The sequence below is a fragment of the Rhodamnia argentea genome, chromosome 5 (genome assembly GCF_020921035.1).
Source record: "Rhodamnia argentea isolate NSW1041297 chromosome 5, ASM2092103v1, whole genome shotgun sequence".
Classification (NCBI taxonomy): Eukaryota; Viridiplantae; Streptophyta; class Magnoliopsida; order Myrtales; family Myrtaceae; genus Rhodamnia; species Rhodamnia argentea.
The window spans coordinates 26,692,595-26,715,693 of NC_063154.1; the positions used below are offsets into that span (position 1 = coordinate 26,692,595).

The 23,099-nt window shown below is 39.4% G+C and overlaps 3 protein-coding genes across 9 annotated transcripts; all 3 read right to left on the reverse strand.

The window, feature by feature from the left end:
• Positions 1–605: 605 nt before the first annotated feature.
• On the reverse strand, positions 606–17,131 carry LOC115756907 (pentatricopeptide repeat-containing protein At1g10910, chloroplastic). Of its 7 annotated transcripts, XR_007198315.1 has the most exons (13): positions 16,711–16,746; positions 16,231–16,345; positions 16,052–16,136; positions 15,002–15,265; positions 13,793–14,095; positions 12,626–12,730; positions 11,204–11,303; positions 10,381–10,700; positions 8,573–8,749; positions 8,365–8,493; positions 7,374–7,608; positions 5,713–5,841; positions 5,351–5,636 (listed from the first exon to the last, which is right to left on the reverse strand). XR_007198315.1 is itself a non-coding variant. In XM_030696880.2 (11 exons), the coding sequence occupies exons 1-10, from the start codon at positions 17,016–17,018 to the stop codon at positions 7,381–7,383; spliced, it is 2,019 nt and encodes a 672-aa protein (XP_030552740.2). In that variant the 5' UTR covers positions 17,019–17,130; the 3' UTR covers positions 606–1,079; positions 7,359–7,380. The 7 variants fall into 7 exon arrangements, 2 of the variants coding, with proteins under 2 accessions (XP_030552740.2, XP_030552742.2); XR_004017268.2 differs by lacking the exon at positions 16,231–16,345 and having other exon boundaries at positions 5,791–5,841; positions 16,711–17,130; XR_004017264.2 differs by lacking the exon at positions 16,231–16,345 and having other exon boundaries at positions 16,711–17,130.
• On the reverse strand, positions 1,311–3,899 carry LOC115756908 (cactin-like). The gene has a single exon (XM_030696883.2). The coding sequence runs from the start codon at positions 3,475–3,477 to the stop codon at positions 1,591–1,593; it is 1,887 nt and encodes a 628-aa protein (XP_030552743.2). The 5' UTR covers positions 3,478–3,899; the 3' UTR covers positions 1,311–1,590.
• A 1,681-nt stretch (positions 17,132–18,812) lies between the features above and the next one.
• LOC115756909 (PAP-specific phosphatase HAL2-like) lies at positions 18,813–22,416 on the reverse strand. The gene is made up of 3 exons (XM_030696884.2): positions 21,820–22,416; positions 19,650–20,337; positions 18,813–19,296 (listed from the first exon to the last, which is right to left on the reverse strand). The coding sequence occupies exons 1-3, from the start codon at positions 22,256–22,258 to the stop codon at positions 18,993–18,995; spliced, it is 1,431 nt and encodes a 476-aa protein (XP_030552744.2). The 5' UTR covers positions 22,259–22,416; the 3' UTR covers positions 18,813–18,992.
• Between the last annotated feature and the right edge of the window lie 683 nt (positions 22,417–23,099).

Below are 23,099 nucleotides of genomic sequence, written 5' to 3' on the forward strand. Positions count from 1 at the left end.
AATTTCCAGCTTTTTAATGGAGCGACCACTTTTAGTTGCATTATTCATTTGTTCTTTTTTTTTTTTTTTGACTAACCAACTTTCTCAGACCAAAAAAAAAAAATTTCTTATTTTTTTTTTACCAATTTTGATTGACCTAACGCTTCAAATTCGGTAGTGAGACAGCCGGACCACATTAGGAAGTGGCTTCAAGTGTAGCAATGCAGTTTGGCAGAACGGAGCAGATCTGAAGCCTCGGGTTAAGAATGCACGTTCAGACAGGATCCATTTGTACCCACTGCTCATAAACACAAATGCATCCTGGATTTACACAAAGCGATAGGGACCGGCGCCTATGCCATCCCCAAATAATGTATTCGATTCGCCATGCCGGAGTTGCATTCTCGAAGAGACGGTGCTCCACACTGCAAAAGAACAGCAGCCAAAAGCAAGAAAATGATCTCGTTATTATGCTATGATCCTGCATTGCCTAAAACAGGACTGGTCAATTAGGAGACGAGTTTGACCACAAAAAAAAAAAAAAAAATTTGGAGATGGGCATAGTGATCCAACACAGGATGACTGCTCTTGTGAACCAATTCAGTTTCTATTGGAGAATAATTTACTTTGTACAACAAAAGCACAGGCAAATGCTGGAGGAAAAACTCTACACCAACAACTGTTCGGCTATGTGCATTGCCAGGATAATCCATAAACCAAGGAAGTTCAAGTAAGAAAAATTCGGGCAAACAAACTTTGACCGATAAGACAGGGAGCTTGCTCTAATCATTCTCTGGCTACGTCTAACCTCTGGCCAAGCACAAGAGCGTACACTTATTGACATCAACATAAAGCAGCTGCATCATCAAAGTTCAGCCATGAGATTTGTCATGTCTTGCATAATCTGCAGGGACAGGCACCACATACCAAGCAAGAGAGAGAACACGACTGAAGGATTCAGCATAATGGTTAATGCATGAAGGCTGAAGTTTTCCACATAGCAGAAAGCATCGAGCACCTCTATTACGGGCGATGACTGCTGCAGTAGGTCATGTAGCTTGACAGGTTTCCAGAGATACTCCTTTCAACAACTTACCACACTGTATAGGAATTGCACATCATACGCAAAAGGCAGAGGAGCCAGTTCCCGAAAGAAAAGGTCAACCCGCAAGGAAAATGCAACATACATACAATCCACTGAGGATACTTCTTATAGATAAATGCATCAAAAGCGACAGGCCACCTTACTAGGCTTAAAAGGGTCATGCTATCAAACTTGAAATGAAAGGTGTTTCGAATGACTATGAATACACTCACCAGAAGTTAAAAAAGGTCACCACACAAATGAAGCATCACATATTTCCATGGATTTAATGTCAAATTATCAGCAAAAGTGATATGTGCGACAACTAACAGCAAGAAATGCACAGCACCCAACTAGTATCAACTACAAAAGATACTCATGTTGGTTGCAATTTCTACAGCAGTTAGGAATGAAATTCAGAACCTTAATTGAAAATGCCATAGCAGATGCAACCCCCTCTTACAAGAAATTGTGTAACTACATTGCAAAAACTTATCCCACAGTTGAAATAATCATGCAAAATCTGCTCATCGACGGTAGTGATGATGTTTGAAATTGAAGTAAACATGCAAAATCCCTCTTTCAAAAGTACATTTGAATCCCTTCTTGCGTGAATATTCCCAGTCTTTATTCACGATCCTAAAAGCAATGTCCTCATATGGGGGCCCAGCGTGGAACCAGATGATACACGTCTCTGTGCTATTCCCATCCTTTTCAATGTTGTATGTTGGGGCCTCAGTTTTGTTGACAAGGTCAGGGTAAAAGATATGGAACTTATAACCTTTCACGAGCTTCGGAGGTGGATTATCGTGATCGTAATGCATTCGATTGTACTGATTCCAATCATATCCAGTGTGGACCCGGTTGAAATATTTTGGTTTTCTCGGTAGATACTTATCCTGCCACTTATAAACCTGTGAGTCCAGATTCACCTCCGCACCAGTGCCAAAAATTGCATCACCTTCCTTCATGGCTCCCATGGCTTTGATGGCCTTCATTTCAAAGTTATCTTCTGATGGAGCTGGCTTTGACATCATTGCTTCTTGCATCCGTCTTTGTTGTTCTTCTCGTACCTCCATTCTTTTCCGACCCAATGCAGCCCTGTCCTCTTCAGGGTCAACGGCCCCTTCAGTCTCATCACCATGCAGCAGTTGTGGAGAAAATGGTCCACACTCCTCTTCGGACTCCATCATCTCTTCTTTGGTTAAGGTAACCGGGGACATTGATCCTTCATCATCAGGCACACCTCCTTGTATAGGACTGAGTACATTAGCAGTTTCTGGATTATCAATGACATCCACAGGCTGCTCCAGACGTCGAAGATGCTCGTGCAACATTTTCACATGAAATTCTCTCAAAAAAGCCTTTGCCTTGTATATGGGGATACGTTTGAGGATAACCTCCCAAAACTCCACGACCTTAGCCGTGCCAGAACACAAATCAGTCTCAACACCAGCATGTATATCCTCCAATTCTCGCCAGGTCTTCTTGTGCAGATAATCCCTCACATCTGCTTCGACGTTAGGATGCACACCCCTTTCTTCTGCAAGAACCTCAGCAGGAGGCTCCTCCCCACGCGCCCTAGCTCGTTCGAGTACATCCTTTTTCCTAGCTTCTGCCAGCCCCCAATCGCAAACCACTAGAAGTGCCTTCCAGTACTCAACACGTGTTGGTGTCTCCGTGTCCAAATCAAGATGCATTTTGATGTCGCCACGAAGCTCTTCCATTCCTTTCACTGTTAAGCCCTCGAAGACCACAAAAGGTTCATTCAATTCCATATCCAGATCGTCTGGACCATTGAGGTGCTTAGATAGAATATCAATTGCTTTTGCACGTCCTTCACGCAATCTGATCTCTGACCTGACTTTGCTTTGATCAAAATGAAACTCCTCTTCTTTCTTCTCCCACTCTTGAAACTCTGCTCGAGCACGCTCTCTGGCTAGCATTGCCATTTCCTCCTCATGCCGAGCCTTTTCAAGCGCTCTTTCTTCCCTCCTCTTCTTCACTCTCTCAATCTCTGCCATTCTTTCTTTCTGCCTCTTTTTCTCAGCCTTGATAGAGAACACGTCAAGATCCGCGCCCCAGGCGACATCACGCTCAATCTTCTTTTCCCATACAAACTTCTCATCGAGGTTTGAATCGCCGAAAGGATTCGAAGCATTGGAATAACCGGCGACCGACCACGACTTCAACTTCTTCGCGGTGCGCATTGCCTTCTTCTGAGCCTTCTTCACTTTGTACGCCTCGATTTCTTCCTCTGTAATAACCCTCCTCGAGCTGCGCTCCCCGTCGCTTCCGCTGCCGCTATACGAGTCGTCGGAGCAACGACTAGAGCTCCCGCGGCGTCTCCTCCTCCGGTTCCTCTCCGAAGAAGAGGATGCCTCTTTCTTGCTTCCATGAGAATGCGACCCCATCGACCCTTCCCGCTAACAGCTCCGACCGAGTCGCACAAAGGCTGCGCCTTTAACAGACAGGGTCGAGATTACACGAACCCAACCCGCAGATTTCGAACTTTGAGAAACTGGGGTCCCAAGAAAAGAGGGACTGAAAGGCGAGAAACTCAGTCTTGGACAGAGTCGAGGCAAGATCGAGAGCTGGGTCGCAGAGGTCGGAGACGAAATCAGGGGGGCGGGATCGGCGAGGATGCGATGCGCCGGGACGTCGCTGAAGATCAGGAAATCGACGAGGAACGACGACGGTGTCACCGACCGGGCGAGCCTCGGGCGCTCGAATCTCGACGCTGAAGCGGCGCCAACGAGCTAACACCGCGAGCGGCGAAGCGAACTGCGGAGGAAGATGGGCTCCCGAGAGACACATATATAGAGAGGTGTTTCCTGCCTTGTTCTCCACGTTTGGCCGTTATATTCATTGGAGCTAGTTTTTCAATATTTTATTTTATTTGTTGCTTTAAATATCGACTTCTCCTAACTTTCCTTAGCCCCGTTGCCTAACTTTTAACTTGTCAACCAAGATTAGGCTAAAGTACACGGTCAATATCAAAATTGACATACGATGTTCACTTTAACGTCAAAATTTTCAAAAAAATCACTTAAAAATCCTCACTTCAATGCTAATTCCAATTTGAGCTTATGTGGCTCACCAAAAATTCGACACGACTTATTTTATTATTAATATGTAAGTTGACGTGGCTCGTCAAAATTGGCACTAAAGTGAGCATTTTTCAAAAAAAATTACACTTAAATAATCATTTTAAAAGTTTTGATATTTAAGTGATCATTTCGAAAATTTTGATACTAAAATGAGCATCATATACAAATTTTGACACTTGTAATATACTTAAGCCACCAAGGCTAGAATTAAGCATCTTTTATATGGAAAATTACCACCTAGTATTTGTACTTTCTTTTTCGGATTAAATTATCAATTGGCATTAGGATATCGACTCTCATTTAAAATGCTTACAAATATTTTACCCGTTCCTTTTTAAAATCAGCAATTTTTTCCTATTGAGCTATCACTTTTATTAGGCGTGATTGCCAGCCTTTAATATTCATCAATACTTTTTTTTTAATTACCAACTCTCTTTCCAAGTCAATTACCAACTCATTTCACGTCAACACTTTTTATTTGAGAATGTTTATTTTCCTTCTCTTGAATAGCCAACTTATTTTTATCTCTAGCAAAAAAAAAAATCATAAATAACTTGAATTTATCAACTATTATATGAAATTACCAGACAGCTTTGGTATTACCAAATTTTTACTTGAGTTGCTTATGGGCGTTTATTTATTTATTTTTAAACTTGGCAACTTTTCCTATCGAGTCGTCAGACTTCTTGCCTTATCTACCAACTTCCTAAATTTACCAAACGTTTTTTTCACCGTCAAATAACCAACTTTCTCCACCAAAAAACCTTCTCTTATGTTTCTACCAACTTCTATTGGCCTTTCTTATCAAAACTCTATATTTACGAGTGAAAAAGGGAGGTCAGGCTCCCCGGACCACATAAGGAAGTGGCTTCAAGCGTAGCAGTGCAGTTTGGAAGAGCAGAGCATATCTCTAGCCTCAGGTTAAGAATGCATGTTTAGATAGGATGCATTTGTACCCACTGCTCATAATATCCCAAATGCATCCTGCATTTACACATGACAATAGGGACTGGCGGCTACGCCATCCCCTAATGACGTATTCGTTCGCCATACCTGAGTTGTATTCTCAAAGAGACAGTGCTCTACACTGCAAAAGAACAGCAACCAAAAGCAAGAAAAAGATCTCATTATTATGCTGTGATCCTGCATTGACTAAAACGGGACAGGTCGGTTAAGAGAAAAACTCTACACCAGCAACTGTTAGGCTATGTACATTGTCCGAGATAATCCGTAAATCAAGGAAGTTCAAGAACAAAAATTCAGGCGAACTAACTTCAACCAATAAGACAGGGAGCTTGCTCTAATCATTCTCCTGCTAAATTTAACCTCTGGCCAAGCATAAGCACATATACTTCTTGACAGCATCATAAGCCAGCTCTGTTTTATCAAAGTTCAACCATGAGATTGTGATGTCTTGCATAATCAGCAGGGGCAGGCACAACATACCAAGCAAGAGAGGTAACCTGACAAAAGGATTCAGCATAATGGTCAATGAATGAAAGGCTGAAGTTTTCAACATAGCAGAAAACGTCAAAGCACCTCCATTATGGGCGATGATTGCTGCAGTAGGTCATGTAGCTTGATGGGTTTCAAGAAATACCGCTTTCAACAACTTACAACGCTGTATAGGAATTATGAGTCAAACGCGAAAGGCAGAGGAGCCAGTTCCTACAGAAAAGGTTAACCAGTAAGGAAAATGCAACACATAGTCCACTGAGGATACTTCTTATAGAAGAAATCATCAAAAGCGACGGCCACCTTACTAGGCTTATAAGGGTGATGCTATCAACCTCGAAATAAAAGGTGTCACGAATGAATGAATTCATTTCACCAAAAATTAAGGTAGGTCACCACACAACTCAAGTATCACATATTTCCATGGATTTAATGTAGAATTATCAGCAAAAGTGTGATACGCAACAATAAACAGCAAGAAATGCACAGCACCCAACTAGTATCAACTACAAAAGATTACTCATGCTGGTTTCAAATTCTACAGCAGTCGGGAAAGAAATTCAGACCTTAATTGAAAAGGCCATAGCAGATGCAACCCGCTCTCACGAGAAATTTAGTGTAACTACATTGCAAAAATTTATCCCACAGTTCTTCTTTTATTTTGCCCACCTATTTTGTGCTCTTGTTTGCGATTTTGTTTGGTTAGTATATCAATGAATATGCCACCTAGTTGAAAATTTATAAACAAACTGACTCTGTCAGTAATCACAACCGAAAAAAGAATTGAGATGAATCGCAATCAAACCACACAATTTTCACTCACTTTCATTTCCAATAAATTTGCGTAACAAAAGGACTCAAATCTTACTGTTTGCATAGTGAACCTCATGACTTCTACAACATTGCCAAAAAGGTGTTACAATTAATGATGCTAACTACACAATATTTACCCGTGGACAAGGCAAGCTCTTCTACACAAGCTCACGGTTTTATATAGGATGTATGCTTCATCTAGGGGAGGGACCAAGCCCGAAGAAATTATGACTGCTCTTTTCAATGCACAAATGACCAAACTTCTCATTTTATCTGATGAGTCGTTTCATGATTCTTTCTACTTATAAACAGCCTCTAGCCTCTATTCTAGCTAAAGTGCTCACACTTTAAAAAAAAAAAAATCTATCTTAAAAAAAAGTAATGATGTTAATTTTAGATGTTACTTCAGTTAAGTTTCTAGCTTTGGATTATTAAGAATCAAATGCTATGCTCTCATTCAAATATCATCAACATTAATGACTTATATACCTCATAAAGAATTCAAGTAACGTTTGCACTCGGACAATAAGCACATAATCACAGGTATCATCAGACAAATGGGATGCTACAGCGTGCAGTTTTTCATTAAAGAAGACCAAGAGTTGCTTCAATGGGTTCCTTTAGGGATAATGCAAAGAAAAAAGTCACTCATGTAACTTAGTGAACTACATGAAAATTGATTCAGAAGACTAATAAGAGTCATGTATGAATTTGCGTTTATGGGGCCTCCTAATTGGGATAACCATGATTTAGAACACTAATAAGCGCGTGTGCATGTGTTATTGGGCATCCAAAAATATATATCAGGAGAAATCATCTGCAGAGTATCTTTGGAAAAAAAATAGATAAGAACTACGCTCTACTTATAGCGCCAATAGTAAGTGATTCATCATAAAGAAAAAAAATAGCAGAATTAACTCAAATTACATTACCTGAAATTCACTCCTTCCTCTTATGAGACCTCACTCCTTTCAAACGTAACTGATGCTTGGACAGTGTTTCCTTAATAAGCTCATCACCAAAGAAGCGTGAATTTTTTAGAATGAGGTCTCTTGTTGACAAATCAATAGCATAACCGTGACCAGACATCCACTGCAGTAGTTGAATAAGTAATTCCTTCTTCTCAGGCAGAACAATAAATCGTGATACAGCCATATTAAATAATTTCTGCAAAGGAAAACACCGTCATCAATAAATCTTATAATTAGATATAAATATCTTCAAATTTTCAGGAACTTCTTTTCGAGCACAATTTACTTTAGCGATGCTTTTCTTATGAACTGAAGCATCCCACCCACAGAGAGAGAAATGAAAGCAAGAGAGATTATTACAGAAATTGGAATACCAACTTATGCATTTTAAAATGTCAAGTTCCCAACATGCATAACCGGAGCAGAATGGAGTTGCTCTTACAATCTTGCAGGTCCTCAAAACAAGTTTTTGTAAGATTGGTCAGAGAACAGAAGGCAAATTTGGTCGCAGAAAAAGAGATCAAGCGTGAGAGGCATTAATCTTATCGTGAATTGCCTAAACTAAGAGAGGCATAGAAGGGGTTTTTCTGATTCTTAAAAAACAACCAAAGAAATCAAAGCAGTCTTGCAAAAACAAAACAACTAAGCCGTTTTCCCCTGAGTGGGGTTAGCTATTGCACTCTATTTTGAACCACATACTTAGTAATATCCAGTTAATCAAGATTTTTTCAGAAATACTGGCATGTCTTTTTTGGTCTTCCTCCATCACTTTTACCCCACATCTCCACCAGTACTTTACTATTTGAAAGCCCAAATAAGCAAACTAATAAACTCACTTCAACAAGATAACTAGGGGAAAAGATTTCGATACATATGCCTTAGCTTTCTCATTTTATTTGGCCCAAAAAAAGCACTTATTTCTGTTTAGTTAGCACATATACTGACTGCTTGCCTGATCAATCTTATTTCCGGAGGCATGGATGACCTTCAACACATCATTTATCAAGTTGACATTACCCGACTTCATAAATGCAGTTGCAAACTTCTTAACTGCTTGCTTGGAGATTAATCCCACATTGTCCTAGCAATTGAAGGAAAAAAATATATGTAAGTAAAGATGAAACCACTGAACACCAAAAGAAAGCAAATAAAAGAAGTACCTTGACGACGACATAAGCCTCCTTGTAAAGCCGTCCTGAAATCAGAATATGCAGAATTTTCTCATGGAGAGCCTTACACATACTTCTTTTGCTATACCTCAACATATTGTAAACAGAAAAAGCTTCTGAGTAGGCATTCATTTTACCAAGTTGAAAGATTAGGGAGGAGCAAAGTCCCTGCAAGAACACAGATAGTTCAGAACCCTTCAAAATTATTAGTAGCTTCATATCAGTAAAAGCAATTCAAAAAGTGGAGCCAAGGGGATGCTAACGCACTTGCAAAACCATTTACAAGATAAACAGCCCACTAAAGATGATACTAATACTACTAACACCCAGAATTAACTGCTTGTTGTCGACCTTTTTTCACTGGTGACTTTTGTTTTTAATTAAAACTGCTTTTCCATAATATCAGCAAGAATGTTTCTTTTCTCTTGGAATAGTAAGAGGAAACTCCCCATCCGTTTGGCATAGAACGGATGCTTGCTCCTTTGCAAGTGAAGATTAAGAAGTCCGGCCTCGACAAGTGAGGTTTCATGCCCCTTATTCCTCCACGCAAACCACGAAGAAACAAATAGGGGGATCTTCACCACAGCTTTCACAGAATACCAGAATAAGCGTTCGTTCATCCTCTATGAGTGTAGTCTACAAATATATCCTTATTTTTCTAAAGAAGAAAAACAACAAAAATTTGGTTAACCAACTCAGCCATTTTGTGGCAAATGATGCACCTTCTAACCAGAGATACTCCACTCCTTCAAAAATCCAAAATAGTCGAAGTAATCCTCACAAGGTTGACTTCCAATCAGGAAAAAAAAATGTCTACTGATGGAACACCAGATTTCAGTATCAGCAGCCAAAGGAAGATTGCTCTCCCTACTCCTGAGGTAAACACAAGAAGCTGTTTGTTGGAAGATTTCAATACAAATTGGCCATTTCCATTAAGCCACCATTTCACTAGATCTTCTTGTCCCATGGAAAATTGAAACTCTAAATAGCTGGTCACTGTGAAGAATTTCCCTCGAACCCACAGTTGCTGGAGTTTCTTTGAAGAGACACGCTCCAAATGTTTCATCTTCATGGTAAAGCAAGGGCTCAAAAGGCTTCTTATCAAAGGAAAAAAAATGAAAAGAACAAGCGATTGCTCCTTAAAAGAGGCCTACCAGACCACCTCTTATGCAAGAAAGTGATTGTATTGGCCTAAACTAGCAAAAAGTCATTAGAAAAATTCTTCCCTTCCTTTGTACTTTTAAAGTGCCACAAGGCTGGCATCCATCTCTGCCTAGCTGGTTCAGAATTAAGCCAAGACATTCTGAACTGTAGTTTGCAAAATTATCCCTAAAGTCTCACTTATCATGCCAAGCTTTATCAAACACTGTATGGAGACTTAACCCACAAGCCTGCTGATTGATTTGAGAATTAAGACTCCTCATCTTAGGAGATTACCAGCATCTTCTGGAAGAAATCTCTCTCGGATAGACTCATCAGTCCTCCCATCTCCACAACTAACTACTGATATTTGTAGTTATGGCTTCATATTCGCATCAGAATTCGTTGAGTGTGTCTTAAGAAGACACCCAAAAACAAAAAGTTGCCATAGCATGCTTATGTCAGAGTGCTGTCACTTGGTTTGAAGATGTAATCACTAGTTCCAAAATGAACATCTATTGATCAAGCAACAAGCATCACAAAGGTGCAGGCGTCAAAGGAATAGGCATTCAAAAAGTTGCAGTTAGCGTTCCATGTAAGAGCAATGTACCTAATTTAGGCTATGAGACATTAGGATATCATATCAGAAGTCACCATACCTCCTCTGGTTGGTGCCCCTTTTTATGCATGTCCTGCATAGTCCTGTAAGCAAGCAGATATAATCTCTCCTTGAAGAAGTATTTGACTAGGATATGAAAGGTACTGTAATCAGGACTGATAGCTAGTTCATCCATCTTCTTCAATGTTTGCATGACACTCTCCATTTCACATGCTCTGCAATAGGCGCCCAGCATGGTATTCAATATTACCAAGTCATATCTGTTAAATTTGGCTTCAAAGTCTTTGGCCAACAGTTTGGCCTCTTGTAAAAGCCCACACCGGCAAAATGCTGAAATCATGATGCAGTGCGCATAGCCATCTGCAAGTACAACATAACCATTATATCCACACATGAGCATTGCCATTATACTATAGTAATAATATGAAGTTCACACTGCAGGAAACAATTTGAAGTCCCTCACACCTTCCCCTCCGCACACTCGCAGACATTCGTCTGCTTGACTTACATTAAAAGAACGGGACAGCACGGACCAATTATTTAGAGAATAATAGCAAGAGATTAGCACAATGGAGGAGCTCATGCCAAAGGATAGCTCTACCCAAAAGAAAACCATCTTTACTAAGGACATCAAAGCTAACACGAGTCAAAGGATTAAATGATGCTGGTCGCAGATCTCATTTAAAAACTGAAAAGTATAAAGAAACTCATTGGAATTCATTGCACTCATCTCAACTTTTCAAAAGTGCATATTAGGGAACCTTACAAAAGTCATTCTGCTTCTTTATAAAAAGGACGGTACAGAACATAACTAAATAACTAATTGAAATTTGTAGTTGAAATTTGTAGTCATGCTTAATTACCAGATTTGACAGATTTTCCCATCATTTCGTCAAACACTGATTTAGCTTCATCTGTCCTTCCAGCCTTAGCCAGGCCATCCATAAATAGACAGTACGACATCTACAAATTAAACACATATCGTAAGTTAGCAAAAATCTGAACGTACATTAAATGACGGAACATTGATGAAAACAAATTACAAAAGGAGAACAAAAGGATCAATCCACAAGTTGCGTATGACATATGTTGCTTCCACATTTAAAATCTCTCATATTGGCACCCCTGGATCTTTGAGCTAAAAGTTGAGAATATTACACATCAATAATTAGCAACCTACCTTTCCCATGCATTTCAAAAGTTAGCAGTTCTCTTTCGAATTATTACGGAATGCCCACTACATAATACCTGATTGTTGCTCAGTGTTATGTGTAGATGGCCTATTTTTAGTTCTGGTGCTAACAATGAGAAGATTGATGGTTCTGTGCCAGAAAGACTAAGCATGCATGGTTTCCATATTCTCCACTTCGAGGATAGTAGAGAGTAACATTGATCAACCAAAGGAGCCTCTATGATTTTCTTGGCAGATTCCTCGGTCAAATCCTAATTATCAAAATCATGACACTTAAAACTACAGAAAGAAATGAAAAATACAAATGAAAATCCTTTGGTGAGTTCTAAAAGAAAAGGTTATGTTGATCAGAGATGTTATTTCTCAAAGCATGATTTGTGCTGTTGTATGAGACTAGGGCAAGGTAAATCAAAAGCTTTATGAGATAAACTGCTAAGCAATATGAGTTCCAATGGTAGCAAAATCAGATTAGTTGGAGATGTGAATGCTTTGTAGTAAAGATAATCATAAAAGAATAGATACAATGACCATATTTGACAAGAGAAGATGAAACGCAAGAAACTCAGTTAAAGAGAATTGAAAAATGAAAATATAACTCAAGATGGTATGAAACAGTACAATTTTTTATAGTAGGAAAAGAGTGTTATATGGGAGGAGAGGCTTAAAAAGACATGTCAAAAACACAAAAGGCAGGATCTTGAAAATTACTCTTCTAGAGGATATTGCACTAAACAGAGCTGACCATATAGTCAACCCTCCTTGGGTAAAAAGGCTTTGTTCGGCATTTTCATCCTCACACAAAACAAAGACTATGATATCTGCAAAGCACTGAGATAGAAAATGCAAGAAACAAGCTTCAAAGAATCCCTTATTGAGTTTATGATTTCATATTGTGGCACATCAGCAAAGGCATGTGGTAATATATGAGAAATCTAATACAGAGAATCCTTCCAAAGCCTATGATGACTAAACTGTCTTGACCAGCTTCTGTCCTTTTGACTTCTGAGATCTGATGAGAATACGATGCGTATCATTTGTTTCAAGCACATATATTTCGAGCCTGCTATAGCTTCGTTGAAGGACAATAATATACCTCATCTTTGGCATGGCCTAAGAGTTCCAGTTCAGCCAATAATTCTCTTGACTTATCAAATAAGCCTCCTCTGACGTAAACCTTCAGCAGAGTAGTCAAAATTACCTGAAAACCTTGCAGTAGTGAATGATGTCAACACAGTATAAGCATACTGTACACGTACTACAAAAAGATGTAATGAAAATTTCTGGTCAAAGTAATACACCAACAGCACATACAAATTCAAGTGAGAGGGTTATGACACTAGCCACTAAGGAAGCAGGTAGTGTACATGAAGTGGGTAAAAATGTTAATGACAATTGGGAAGCCTTAGAAGGCACCCTTTTGTCCACTCCACAGTCATTTAAGAGGAAGCTCTAGCAGTAGGAATAATACTTGAAATGGACATTTACTCCTTTTATTTTGTTAGTATATAATTTAATCAACCAGCCAGAGCTCAATTGTCATGTTATTGAGCAACTCAGATCTATTTAACTTTGGAGCGGGGATCCACATCACTAGTCAAACAGGCGCAATGTAGTCCAAGGCACTCTAGCTATACAGAGAGAAGGAATCTCACTTCTAGGATGTAAAGGCGCCGGGCTTTCCACAAAGCCCACAGCTTTCAAGCATAAGGCATCAGTAGCAAATCGAAATAGGCACGAGGAGGGGACCCTGCCTTAGGGAAAAATTCTGACAATATGGTTTTTAGCAAAATTTTTACACATATCCCCGTTTTGATATAATCAAAAAAATTATTGTAGCTGTACATTCTTTTGCCAAGATTATTTAAACAATTCTTCAGATTATTTAGCTAAGGGGCATTTGTTCTTCCAAGAGATACTTTTTGCAAGGAAAATCCACTCCATGCAGGTCGGGGCCCAGTGGGGCGACACTCCCCGTGCCTATCCCAGTCGTAAAGATGCTCTCCCTTCTAAGAACAAGGGGTTTTAAACCCCTAAAGAAGTGGTTTTTCTTTGTTTGAAAAGTTTGGCAGCAAACCAAAATTATAGTTTGAACAGTAAAAGACCTATCAGACCTTAGAAGGAGGAAGTTGCACAATATTTGGCAACTACCTTCGAAAATAAAAGTTTCAATCCCACAATCCACATTACAGTCTTCAAAATTAAATGCATGCAATCAAATGCATCTCATAAATAAAAATAAGAGATGAAGTTCAAGACGAACCTTATTGATAACTAAGCCTGCAGATTTCATATCCCGCACCAAGGTGTCGGCCTTCTTGTAATTACCATCAGCAGAGTATGCATTTAATAAAGAGCTATAATGGAATTCATTGGGTGCATGGCCTTCATTCACCATTTTCTTGAAGAAGCGCTCTGCATCTTCACAATGATTGTTTGAAGCACACACAGCAATAAGAGTCCCATAGATTACACTATCCATTTCAAGACCATTATTCTCCAGTTCCTGTATCAGTTCCAATGCCTTGGTGTAACCATCATTGACCTTCATGCAACCTGCAAGCAGCTAAGGATAATGAAGAAAGTAAGGATTGCTACTGCTCAAACCATGAACAGTACCTAGTAAGACTGCAATCATGTTCTAACTATTACTTCCCTACAACTTAGAGCAGATCAATCATGTGATGTAGATGAAAATTGGACTCATCGGCAGCAAAGAAACAAGTTAGATTTGCTTAGTGGGGCTTTATCAGAGCCCAATGAATCTGGCAAAAATTATAGGAATCTGTCTATTTAAAAGACTCCATATTGCGCCCATCGAATTTTCAACTCTAACCTTGATCATGAGATCTCTGTACATAATTGATCGTTGTGGCAACAAAATGAGATACTTGGTTGCAACATAATGAAAGGAACAACTGTCAACTTGGAGCAATGAAGCCGTATGTTATGAGCATGAGCAAAATAAGCTGGTTCGATGTTGTTAAAGTCATATAATTCAAGACGAGAAACCATATGGTCCATTTTATCGATAGACAATGTTGTCTAACAATCTAAAGAGACTATATCTTAACAATCCCTCTCCTGTATAAGTGGGGCCTTACATGCGAAACATGGGATGTGACCGTAGTAAACCAACTAAAGACAATCGCAGATTGGAACAATAAAGCATGAAAGGAGACGGAAAAACATACAAAATAATATAAAAGGGGAGTATTTCAGATATCAACACCTCACCTGTGCTCTAACATATTAAATAATAGTTTTCCCCAAAAGCTTAAGCTGTCAAGAATAGGCCTACAATGTATACAGCATATCTCTTCCCATAGATAAACAATTTCCGCAATTCACGTATCAAAAGCCTAGATATTACATAAAATTTAGCTTTTTATTGGTCACAAATTTATTTCCCATAAGCTGCTAATTTGATTGCTTAGAGAAAGTTAACCAAAATAAGGTTAGAGTTGCGCACCGTACTATATGTAATGATATCCGGTTTGAGCCCATCCTGCTTCATTTGTTGAAAACATTTCATGCCGACGCCGAATTTGCCATTTCTGACGAGGCAACTAAGAACAGCATTACTTATAAAGACATTGATTCTCATTGAGGCATCCAGAATACTGTTATAGATTTCCAGTGCATTCAAAGGGTTGTGGCTTGTCCCTGTGAACTTTATATAACTGCTATAACTTGAAGCACTGATCTTCTCATGCTTCTGCATATACTGAAAGAGCTGTGACAATTTCAACAGAAAATTAATACCAGCTCTTCATTAGGTAATTAAAAGGAACGGAAAGAAAATGATAAACTGTCTCCTAAGCAAGAAGACCCATTGCTAGCCACAATTTAGCCTGCCAAATAGAGGGCAAACCAGAGACAGAGGAATGATGCAGGAGAACAGGTAGATGGAAATAAATTATCTTAAGCTTCCAAATCATGAGGGAATAGCTAAAATCAATACCAAAAATCTATTTGAGCTGTTTGGTAGAGTCAAATTTCTTATAAGTGAATCCACGTGTAGACATTTATATATTATGAAAGTTTCAGATGCTTAAGACTAAAAACAAAGTCAAAGTGCGCGCACTACAGGATTTAAAAAATAATAATAATAAGTAAAATCCAGTCCAAACACATTCGAAACTATTGCGGTTTATTTTCTTCTTTTTCCATTGTAGATATTCATAAAGATACATTACTACTTTTATAAACATTTATTTCCAAGCACCATCAAGGCAATGATTTTTGTGAGCTGTTCTTTGTTCTTGACAAAATGGAAGTGTAAGCATAATTCAGCCACATCGCAATGAACGCATAATGGAACAGAACACACGAATTCCTTAAATCCATGACATACAGTCATGAACAAAGCATGGGTTGAAAAGTTGGTTTGAGCATATAATTTCATTCACTGATAATAATTCTAGTCCACATTCAAGAACAATCGAATTGTATGCAATGAGAGGAGACACTTAAACTAACTCGACAAAAAAAGTGAATATAACTTTGGAAGTTTCAAAACCTTGGAGATATCTTGCATCCGGTTGAGCTTCCCAAAATACCTCAAAATGGCATTCAAGTCCTGCACCTTCAGAACACCACCAAACCTGCACAGACACAAAATTAGAAGACCTTAACCTCCTAAGAGAGATTCAGCAGAAGAAAGGAATGAAGTAAAGATGAGGAAAGAGATATCATTACAGCAAAAGCAGAAACAGTGATCCATGATTTCAAGATGTCCATCACATTAGATGTTGAGAGGGAATGTATGAACTTGTGAAAGATGATTTCATGCAATCTTCCAAGATTGTCGAATCTTGAGCCCGATACCATATGCAATGAAATTTCTGTTTTTTTTTTCCTCAAAATATATTAAATTTCATGTTCTATGACATTTGAAAGATAAGTCTAGCAAGTGAAAGGGTCGGTTCCCTAAAGCAGGCACAAAATTCCATACGGGATTTATCATAAAATGTTGCATAGACGAATAAAGGGGGAAAACACACCGGAAGCGCACATACAGAATACAATCAAGCCCTAAACCTTCGAGTGGTGCAATTAAATCCTCAAAATTTAATCAAGATTTGAAAACAAACATGACGCGTAGCAAATTAAACAACCTAAGCACTTCACAACAACATCGAAATAGTGGGGCAATCACGTTATCCACTCAGTCAGGACCTTTCGAGAGCGGAGTCCAAATCGGGCGACTGCTGAATTTCAAGAACAGCGGCCTGCCTGGCCAAATAAGACTTGGAGTGATGCTTCCGGGGAGCGGAGGCGCCGGGCGGAGGGCGGGCCGGCTTAGCCCGATCCGGCTTGACGAAGGCAGGAGCCGGAGAAGCAGAGAAGACCCGAGAGGACCTAGCGGTTGTCGAAGGAGGAGGAGGAGGGGGCGGCAAACAAGGGATTGAAGGAAAAGGGAGCGACGTCTGGCGGGAGAGGATGTTCGGAGACGAGACGACGAGCGCAGAAGAAGAAATCTCCATAGCTGGGTCTCTCTGAGCTCGATGAAAAAGTGGAGAAGAGGAGTGAGAGATGGCGGGAGGAAGATGGAAGTGGAAGCGAGACAGTGTTTCCTCCCTCAGAAAAACGGTGGGAGTTCTTCTCTGGTCAATCTTCATATGTTTTCGACGAAAAAAAGGAAAAAAATCTTCATATGTAATAATAATACAATAATAATCTTCATACTTTCTCATTGCTAAAAAAATATTCTTCATATAATCTGTAATTGGGCCCAAAAAAATATAAAAAGGAAAAAAAAAACAAACATCTACATATTTTCTGTTTGGCTGAGAAGTCAACCCGATTAAAATTTGATTTGTTTTACGAAAAAGAAATAATTTAAAAATATTTTTAAAAAATAACTCATTAATTTGCTTGAAATAGTTAATAGGTGAAAAATATTTTTCACTGCAGACAACAATTAAAAATTTTATCATTACCCACAACAATTTTATATCTAAATATTTTTGCAGACAATAAAAATAAATTTTCGTTGATCATTTTTAGAAAAATGTTGTCCAAGTTATTTATTTTCATGAACCAAATAGAACCTAAGCTCCTTTTGTTTACGAAAATTGATTGATTTCGAAAATATTATCTTGAAAAGGAACAATTGTATCGCTTCAAATAATTAGCCAATGGATGATGTTTTCGTTATCGACAAGAATATATATTTTATATTTTTGTGGATGATGAAAATAATTTTCGTTCATTCATTTTTTGTAAGTGATACAATCGATCGTTCTTAGAAAAAAAAATTTTAAATCATTCATTTTTCGCTAAATAAACGAAACTCTAAGTATGATTAGAAGAGCCAGTTTAACCAGAAATTAGATTGAACCGGCCTAAACCGACTTCCAAGGACACCGATTATTAGAATCCACGAAGGGTCGATTCAATTCCCTATACCAAGGCCGAAACCATCGATTTTACCTTGTTGTCTATAGTTGAGTCATTCTAAATTGGTTTTGAAGCACTTTTAGGAAAAACAAGAAATGTACCTTTTCACCCATAAAAAAAAAAAATGGACATTAACAAATAACATCGTAAAGTAAACGCTTGACTAGCAAAAGTGTAATCAAATAGGGCAACTATTCTTTTTTTTTTTGCAAAACACAAAGGTGGGCCGGGCCGGTTTCTAGATAGAACCCAAAATCGACTGGATCGATCAGTCCTCGTTTCCAAGCTTTTGTAACACGACCGTCACATTTTCTTCTGTTTTTTTAGATCAAGAGTAAGAGTAAGACGAGAACTAACTCACCTTAAAACCGACCACCCCTAATTATCATCGATTGATTACTACATCTATAAGTTCTTATATATTCAAGGCCTGTCCATGATGTAAATATCACACAGAATGAAAGATTTTGGATTAATTTTTGTCGCGTTATTTTTTTAATCTAGACATTACGATCCGCAAACTTTAATCTTTTTAAAATTAAAAAAACTCACAACTACTGAAAAGTAGCTGACATTATCCTTTTCTTGGTTTGAGAGAGGTCTCGTACGTTGAAACCCATGGTTATGGACCCAAATTCATTAGGATAAAACATTTTCTTTTTCAAGTGAAATCTCCAAGTATATAAAAAGGGTGAATAATGACGTTTGTAAGTGGCTGGTAGCTTTCTATCTGCCCCACACAGCTTCTGCAGTTGAAAGGATAGTGCTTCAAGTTCAAGAACAGAGATCAGATTCCATGAGCTCCATCAATGGACATGCTTAAGTTTCATCGAGGAAATTAATCAAACTGATCTATGCGAACTTATCGAATCGCAATGTCCGTAATGTCAAACTTTCAGTTACCTGTATCACGTACATAATCCCGTTCAGCAATTAGACCGGTCCTTTCCTAAGTTCGAACCAGGTCAGGAAGTTTGAAAGTAGTCGCTTCAGTACATTGAAGATCCAACAGTAAGTTTATGCCAGACTTATTGCCATATACACATGTACATTTTCTTTTACAGACAAGAGGAGTTCCAACTAGCATCTACAGCCTGAATGATCCTTTCGTGCAGCTTGGCTCCGGAACAGGTGATTATACCTCGATCGAGACCTTCCAAGTAAATGCCCTTTGAGAAATCAAGGGGACGTCCCCTCGCATCCGTCACGACGCCACCAGCCTCTTGTACTATCACGACTCCGGCAGCATGGTCCCATATTTTCTCCTTGTAACCCGCCCTCGCAAATTTCATGAAGACCTCAGCATCTCCACGAGCTATGGCTGCATATTTGACCATGCTGTACACACGTAATGGCTGCTTCCTGCAGAAACAGAGTTATCGTCAAGCATGTAAGCTGTCTTGCCAGTGTGTTCTAATTTCTCATAAATCTCTTACTTGCAGAACCCGATTTGTGGCGCTTGGGAAACATCTGTTTTTCCCATGACTTCTTATGAGTTTCTGGTATATGCCTTACATCATAGGGTCCGCTAGTTTTTCATAACTTCGATGATTTTCTTGTTTTGCAGCATTCAGTGAATATCTGCTAGCTCGCATTATAAGTTACGCATACTTTGTGAATCATTCGCTAATGCTTAAGTGGAGCTCAAAATACTCCATTCTGGTTCCTATCACTGTGCAAAGCGGTGACCATAGGGGGGATAGACAAATACGCACCTAAGCCCGACACTATGAGCTAGTCCAGCTGTGAAGGAATGACTTGAATTTGCCTTCTCAACTGGTTCGCAGAAAGTTGCTAGTGCTGGATTATCAATGGAAGAAACACGAACGGGCACTGCAGCGTTTGGCCACTCTAACCTCTTATTCTTGTGGAGCAATGGCTGCATCCAGGCCTCGCCACTGCCTTCCTTGGCATAAAGTATGCAACCCCGGTCCCAAGATTCCGCCTCCGGTGGGGTCAATTTGGTGATAATCCTGTGGTAGCGATGGTGATAGCTTAGCCACTCCTTCTTCATTGGGTAATTGGGGCAGCCGAGAACTCCAAGGACCACTTTCCCATCTTCTATCAGCGAAAGAGCAACAGCATACTGATCACCACGCACAAACCCCAGTGTCCCATCAACAGGGTCTAGTGCCCAAAACTTTCTACTTAGCCTGCCACCGGAGTTGCAACGGCCAATAGCCTCGAGAACTTCCTTGGGGCCGAGGTTCTCTTGTGGACACACAAGCCCGAATCGGGGTGCCTCATATAGGGCTTCATTGACTGTTTCCACAACCGCTTTCAACAAGCCGGCTCCATCAGCCTTGGAGAGAGCATGTACGTCCTCTTCAGCGACAATTGAGATATTGCTAGTTCCAAAAGAATCAGATAGCAACCAACTCATTGTAGCTTGCACACTCCAGTCTGTTTAGATGCAAGATCAAGAGCATTAGCCAAACTACTAGGTGAAGAATGCAACTGCATCATAGAAAGCATGAACATGAAGAACTAAGTGAACATGTTAAAAGTTCACATTGGTTGAGGCCAAAAAAAAATTGCCTCTCTCTAGGATCTAAATAATCAAGGAAGCACTTGCTTCTTAAAAAGCATATAAATAAAGATTATACACCAAAAATAGCACTCTGTGACTGGTACATGCAGAAAGAATCTCATGACTGAATCTAGTGACAGAAATCTATAATTAAAGAACCAGCAGATTTGTCATATGGATAAAGAATGAACAGCACATATGATTCTGCAGAATTATTTCAAGTAAATGGATAAAGAAAAGGAACAAAACACTTAAATTTGCTTATGAGGGAAATAACCTAAGGTTCTACTTCATTAGGCTTTAAGGTTTTCATTCCTTTTGTGGAAAAAAGACAGATTGTATTAATGGATGATAGATTGGAGATACTGTCTTGGGAAAAAAAATCTGTGTGTCAAAGAGAAAGGTTTAAACATGTATGCTATCATTCGGTATATATAAATGAAAAATAATGCAGTTTCAACCACACAAACTCAAGGAGGGAAAATTCTGATGTTGCAATTGCAAGGGAAAAGAAAGGAAAACCCAGCCGTTACTTCACAACATAACTAAATCAGAAAGCTAATTTAGCCCGGTTCAGACAAAATAAAAAATCTGTACTCTGCATTGTTGCATCAATAACGCAGATTAATGTGAAAACTACCCACCTGCAGAGAAGTTTGTGGGAACCAGGTTCTCGAGATAAAGCCCTTACTCGAACAAACAGTAGACACACTCATAGAATCATAAAATGCAACTACAACTGAACCAGCTCCTCCAAAGTAGGGACTCACTAGCATGCCAGTAAATAGGTTCTCAAAATTTGTAAACTAGCATTTGAGTTTTCTTAGGCCAATAGTTATATAGTTTTAACAATTGAATCCATCATTTGCCTCGTCTAGAATGGGAACAGTAAGCCAATTACATTCTACTGCAGTTGCACCAACAGGAAAAGGTAACCCTTCTTTAACAAAGACTTCACTTATAGATAGATAATTGCAGCTTCGAGAGTACTAAACATTCCACCAATTTCTCTTCCCAGTCAGGAGCTAAAGGTCTCTAGTCAAGTCATTTTTTGTCACTACCATTTATGTGCACTATGTGATGGAAGATGTACCCATCTCAGATTAGTCACCTGTAACGGTTATTTGCAAATGAGAATGTACAATTCAAGTACCACAAGGAGTAAAGTTATGTCCCAGCAATTAATCCAGAAAGCCCCTTATTAATTCATGGCATAAACCAAACTCAGAATCAACCAATAAAATCCCTCATCAAAACCAAACAAACAGGATTCACAACCAACACCCAACTTGCCCAACCCAAGAACTGTATAATCCAACATAAAGTGAACAGTAGTAGTTGGCTTTTCTTTTTACCAGCAATAGTGACTGGAGAGTTATCATCCTTGGAGTGAACTTGCTTCCCATTGTTGTCACCGTCGTCGTTGTTGTTGGCCTTATAGACTAAAGTGTCTTGCACTTTCTGGCAAACCCAACATGCTATCTGCACGGCTCTCACTGCAACATCCAGCTCTTTAGAGTATCTCCCTCTCTCTACTTCACCATCTAAAGAGGAAAGACTCAACCTTTCGGGGTCCTCCATCAAAGGGTGTGAAGGGCTTGTGCTGAAATTGGATGTACAAGCAATCTTTAGCTCATGAGACCTGCTCTTGGGTGAGTAGAATCGTGGGTCGCGGCTTTGAGAGGAAGAGGAGACGAATCTGGCCACATGGTTGGCCGTGAATTTAACACATCTCCGCTGTCGCAGCACAACTTGCGGGAGGTTTCCACCAGTTCTTGGGCAACTGAAAGGCATTAAATTCACCACTACCCTCCCTCTCTCTCTCTCTCTCTCTCTCTCTGTAGATTACAAAGTGGTCTCGTATGATGTGGTTCGTGGGGGTGAAGTGACGATTGGCGGGATGAATATATATACATATATAGAGCAAAAGGACAAATCTCAAAGAAGAGATGCTATGAATCTTCGTTTTTCCGTCAATCCTCAATCAGCGATTGGACAAAGAGAATTGATCCGAATCCCCTCAATTTTGCCGCCATGACGCAAATAGTTTTAAGGGAAAATTTCTAAAAAAGACCCGAAATCTTCTCATTTTCTCAATTAAAAATTCTAAAAGTGAACCTTATTTCAAATAAAAACTGAACTGTCCTCATTTTTTGAAACAATGATCTAAAGTGAACGTTATCTCAAATAAGGGGTTGAAGTGATCATGAAATTTCAAAAAATGACCTAATTTCAAGAGCATTTCAATCTTTTTCTATATTTGATTTTTTCTTTTTATTAAAATTTTCTTTTTTTGTTTCTTTAAAATTTAACAAAAATTTATTTAAAAAAAAAGTATAAGAGGCGGGAGGCTGCTCCTCTCCCCCTCCGGCCCCCACCAACCGCCGAGGGGGAGAGGAGGGCGGCGAAGGCGGGCGGGGTCGCCGGCGCCTCGGCGAGGATCGGAACTAGGGGTAAGCAAATCGAACCACCCGAACAGGGACCGGATCGGACTTGACCAATGGTCCGATTCTCGATTCTAGACGGTGACGCTCCGGTTCCCGGTTCCATGGATATGGGACCGAACCGGACCGCCCAAACTAGACCGAACAATTTTAATATTTTTTTAACTTTTTAATCATATTGCTAAATCCAA

Bases quoted from the DNA above. Each gene is read 5' to 3' on its own strand.
- LOC115756909 (XM_030696884.2), bottom strand. From the start codon at position 22,258: ATGCCTTTCAGTTGCCCAAGAACTGGTGGAAACCTCCCGCAAGTTGTG. The intron at 20,338-21,819 runs GTAAAAAGAAAA...GCATCTAAACAG, and splicing joins CTCTCCAGTCACTATTGCTG to ACTGGAGTGTGCAAGCTACA. The intron at 19,297-19,649 runs GTGCGTATTTGT...CTGTTTCTGCAG, and splicing joins GCTCATAGTGTCGGGCTTAG to GAAGCAGCCATTACGTGTGT.
- LOC115756907 (XM_030696880.2), bottom strand. From the start codon at position 17,018: ATGGAGATTTCTTCTTCTGCGCTCGTCGTCTCGTCTCCGAACATCCTC. The intron at 12,731-13,792 runs GTTCGTCTTGAA...CAAGGTTTTCAG, and splicing joins CAGGCTTAGTTATCAATAAG to GTAATTTTGACTACTCTGCT. The intron at 10,701-11,203 runs GTAATTAAGCAT...TTGTACTTGCAG, and splicing joins GGGAAAATCTGTCAAATCTG to ATGGCTATGCGCACTGCATC.
- LOC115756908 (XM_030696883.2), bottom strand. From the start codon at position 3,477: ATGGGGTCGCATTCTCATGGAAGCAAGAAAGAGGCATCCTCTTCTTCG.